Genomic DNA, 4030 nt, shown 5'->3' with positions numbered 1-4030 from the left:
ACGTTTTCGACGAAAAGCACCCTTTGCTTTAAAAATTCCGAACTTTCAATCTAGAGCAAGCAGATACTTGAAACTTTCACAGTCTATGGAAGACAGTTGAGCCTAAGAATCATGAAAATTACGCTGAAATCGTATCAAACTCTGATTTTTGCCAACTTGGAAAAAATGCAATAAAAATGGACGTTTTTGACGAAAAGCACCCTTTGCTTTAAAAATTCCAAACTTTCAATCTAGAGGAAGCAGATACTTTAAACTTTCACAGTCTATGGAAGACAGTTGAACCTAAAAACCGTGAAAATTATGCTCAAATCGCCTCAACCCCTGATTTTTGCTGACTTGGTAAAAGCTTGGTAAACGAGCGTTTTTGCACAAATGCACTATTTTCTTGAAAAAATCGTAACTTGAAATCTAAACCAAGTGGCGACTTCAAACTTTTGCAGTCTATGGGAAACAGTTGAATCTCAAAGTCCTGAAAATTAGGCCCAAATCGTCTCAATCTCTAATTTTTGCTAACTTGGAAAAATTGCCATAAAAATGGACGTTTTCGACCAAAAACTCTCTTTGCTTCAAAAATTTCCAACTTCAAATCTAGATCAAGTAGACACTTGAAACTTTCACAGCCCATAGAAGACAGTTGAACCTGAAAATCAGGCACATTTCGTCCGAATTGCTCGCATCTTTGATTTTTGCCGACTGGGAAAACTTTCAATAAGAACAAGCGTTTTTGCACAAAAGCACTCTTTGCTTCAGAAAATCCCAACTTCCAAGTTAGCGCAAATATAAATTTGAAATTTTCACAATACTTAGAAGACACTCAAGTCTAAAAAACCCGATATTTCAGTCAAATCGCAGCAAATCCCGATTTTCAAAAATAAAAAAGATCCTGCTTAAAAAATGCATAACTTCCTATCACGCGCAAGTAGCAACTTGAACTTTCCCAGTTATAAAACACATCCGAACTTAAAAAATCCTGGACCTTTTCGGTCAAATGGCACCCAACGCAATTTTTAAATGCTTATAATGCCTGTAACTTTAACAGGAAACCTGCCACCCTCTCAGGACGTTTCCTCAGGCACGCTAACTATCCTCAACGCACCCATAAAAAGCACTCAGAAGCTTTGAGTTAGTAAATCGGGCAGCACTGCCAGTTCTCCAAATAAATCTGATCTTCCAAACTCGGTAATTTTATTCAACTGTTCACGAATGAATGCAGCCGCTATTCCAACAAGCGCATAACAATCAGCAATTTGCATTAATCGCTGCATTTCTTCAGACACCTACATACATTAGCAGCCAATAAATCAGCCATGTGGTGTGATATGTTGCAAATTCCTAAAGTTCCCGGACGTCTGTCCTCCACATGCAACGTGCCTCAATAGCTGCTAATCGGCCCTAAAGCGGCCTGATTTCAATTGAAAAGTCGGACACTTTCAGCCCCAACTCGTTCGAAACTAGTTCTCAGTAACAGGGGCAAGTGACTAATCATATTCAAATGCATTCACGGCCGATCCTCTTTGGAGGAAACCGGCTTAAGAGTGACAATCCGGTGAGGATTTGCCAATGAGATCAAAAATCGATGAAGACGCTCGCGTTCACTCACTCGACTATTACATGAAATGAATGAAAAACGATCAATTGGACGAGGTGGAGCAGAAACAGGCCACCTCGATCACCAGACCTAAACCATCGGGACTTTTGACTAGCGATGAGCAGCAAAGGGAGGAGTGCGTTTTAACCCAATGAAGCCCGTTCCTGAATGTTTCCTAGTTAGAATTTATGGTTCCACGACGGTTCAACCCACTTTACCCACGTTTCCACATCAAGGCACCCAAAGAGGCAAACTGGATTGCATCATGCGGAAGCAGATGAGTGATGAATATGCACGTGGCAGCCAACTATTTGACTAATGTGAGCTGAACTGAGCCAGTTATCAGCTCATGAATAAACCATCTAATCTAGACAGTCGCAAAAGGCAAACTTACCGGCGCTATCGCCACGTTCCCACCAGCCATGCATTGCCAACTACCTCCCATTAGCATAACTACACGGAAAGAACAACTGCGACGCAAAATCTAACGGCCTTATCGGCGCCCAAACGAAAAATATAAAACCCAAACATCCACCATCAGGCCTGATCATTAGCGACATGTTTTCCGAGCAGTGCGGTGCCCAATTCGACGTCTACGGCCCTTCTTTGGGCCAATCATGTTCGGGGGGCGCCTACGTCCTGTTCATGTCCCTGCTGGACGCGCTCCTGCGCAACACCTGCGAGGTTACGGACGCCACTGGCCGCATCACCCCGACAATCCATCCCGGTACGTCCGCGTCCAGATTCCAGCCAGTTTGAGGCAAAATGAACCTTTCAGATCTGGAGTACGACTTTGTGGTGATCGGGTCTGGAACGGGCGGCTCCACAGTGGCCGGACGCTTGGCCGAAGTCGACCACTGGAAAATCCTGCTGCTGGAAGCTGGGGGCGACGAACCCGTCGGAACCCAGGTACTAGTATGGAACCAAACCTCCCCAGAACCATCTGCTGAACGTCCCGAGTTGCCTCCAGGTGCCATCCTTCTCATTCAGCTACCTCAACTCGGACATCGACTGGCAATTTAGGACGGAACCGGAACCAGTGGCGTGCCAGGGCTTTGCCGAGCGAAGATGCTCGTGGCCCAGGGGCAAAGTGCTGGGCGGCACCAGCGTGATCAATGGGATGATGTTTCTGAGGGGCACCCGCAAGGACTACCAGAGGTGGGCCGAGGCTGGCAACCCCGATTGGAGCTTCGACAAGGTACCACCCACCTGCGAACCCCAGACCTGTTTGTCACAGCCGCTTGCAGATATTGGCCGACTTTAAGGCGACGGAGGACAACAGCGATCGGGACCTGGTGGACGAGGAGTACCATGGGTTTGGAGGGCCGCTCACCATTGGGCGGTACCGGTACCAGCCACCGTTCGCCTGGGATGTTCTCAAGGCTGGCGAACAAATCGGGTACAACGTCAGCAATGATCTGAATGGGGAGCGGTTCAATGGATTCGCCGTGGCTCAAATGAACTCCAGGTAAAATTCACGTTTTCACGCCAGTCTGCTTGAAAAATTCCGAACTTCCAAACGGGAGCAAATGGAAACTTGAAACTTGCACAGTCTCTAGAAGACAAGCTCTGAAAGTTTCGCTTAAATTCCGCCTACTCCGGAGTTTTACCCACTTGGTGAATCTTGCACTAAAATTGAACATTTGAAATCAAATGCCTTCGCAGGTTAAAAAATTCGTAACTTTCCTCCACCTGCAAGTGGAAACTTCAAACTTTCACTAGCTTGAAGGAACACTTCAAACTGCAAACGTCGAAATTTTCACTTAAATTCGATCTACGCCGGATTTTTACCGACTTGGTGAATCTTGGACTAAAATTGAACATTTCTACTAAAGTGCCCTCGCCGCGTGAAAAAATTTGCAACTTCCAACCAACTTGTAACTTTCGCCACCTCTAAAGAATGCTCCAGTCTTCAAATGCTGAAAATTTCGCTAAAATTCCACTAACTTCCGATTTTTGGCGGCTTTTTGAATTTTGAACCGAAAATTAACGTTTTCACTCAAATATCCTCGCAGCTTAAAAAATTTGTAACTTTCAATCTAGCTGAAGTGGAAACTTGAAACTTTCACTACCTCGAGAGAACACTTGAAGCCGCAAATGCTTAAAGTTTCGCTTAAATTCCACCTACTCCGGAGTTTTACCCACTTGGTAAATCTTGCACTAAAATTGAACATTTGAAATCAAATGCCTTCGCAGCTTAAAAAATTCGTAACTTTCCTGCAACTGCAAGTGGAAACTTCAAACTTTTACTAGCTCGAAAGAACACTTCAAGCTGCAAATGTTTAAAGTTTCGCTTAAATTCCATTAACGCCGGATTTTTACCGACTTGGTGAATCTTGGACTAAACTTGAACATTTCTACTAAAGTGCCCTCGCCGCGTAAAAAAATTCGTAATTTCCAACCAACTTTACCTGGAAACTTGTAACTTTCGCCAACTCTAAA

The 4030-nt window shown here is 44.6% G+C and overlaps 1 protein-coding gene across 1 annotated transcript in view; it reads left to right on the top strand.

The window, feature by feature from the left end:
* Positions 1 to 1994: 1994 nt before the first annotated feature.
* LOC109542959 (glucose dehydrogenase [FAD, quinone]) overlaps positions 1995 to 4030 on the top strand; it is a 17187-nt gene continuing 15151 nt past the window's right edge. Inside the window, exons 1-4 of the mRNA XM_019912433.2 lie at positions 1995 to 2315; positions 2367 to 2497; positions 2559 to 2786; positions 2836 to 3056. Coding sequence (XP_019767992.2) covers positions 2147 to 2315; positions 2367 to 2497; positions 2559 to 2786; positions 2836 to 3056 — 749 coding nt within the window. The 5' untranslated portion in view covers positions 1995 to 2146. The remainder of the gene's footprint in view (positions 2316 to 2366; positions 2498 to 2558; positions 2787 to 2835; positions 3057 to 4030) is intronic.

Source organism: Dendroctonus ponderosae, unplaced genomic scaffold (genome assembly GCF_020466585.1).
Source record: "Dendroctonus ponderosae isolate FM_Combo_2020 unplaced genomic scaffold, Dpon_F_20191213v2 Dpon_F_20191213_4, whole genome shotgun sequence".
Lineage (NCBI taxonomy): Eukaryota > Metazoa > Arthropoda > Insecta > Coleoptera > Curculionidae > Dendroctonus > Dendroctonus ponderosae.
This window is presented reverse-complemented; position numbering and strand designations above follow the sequence as displayed.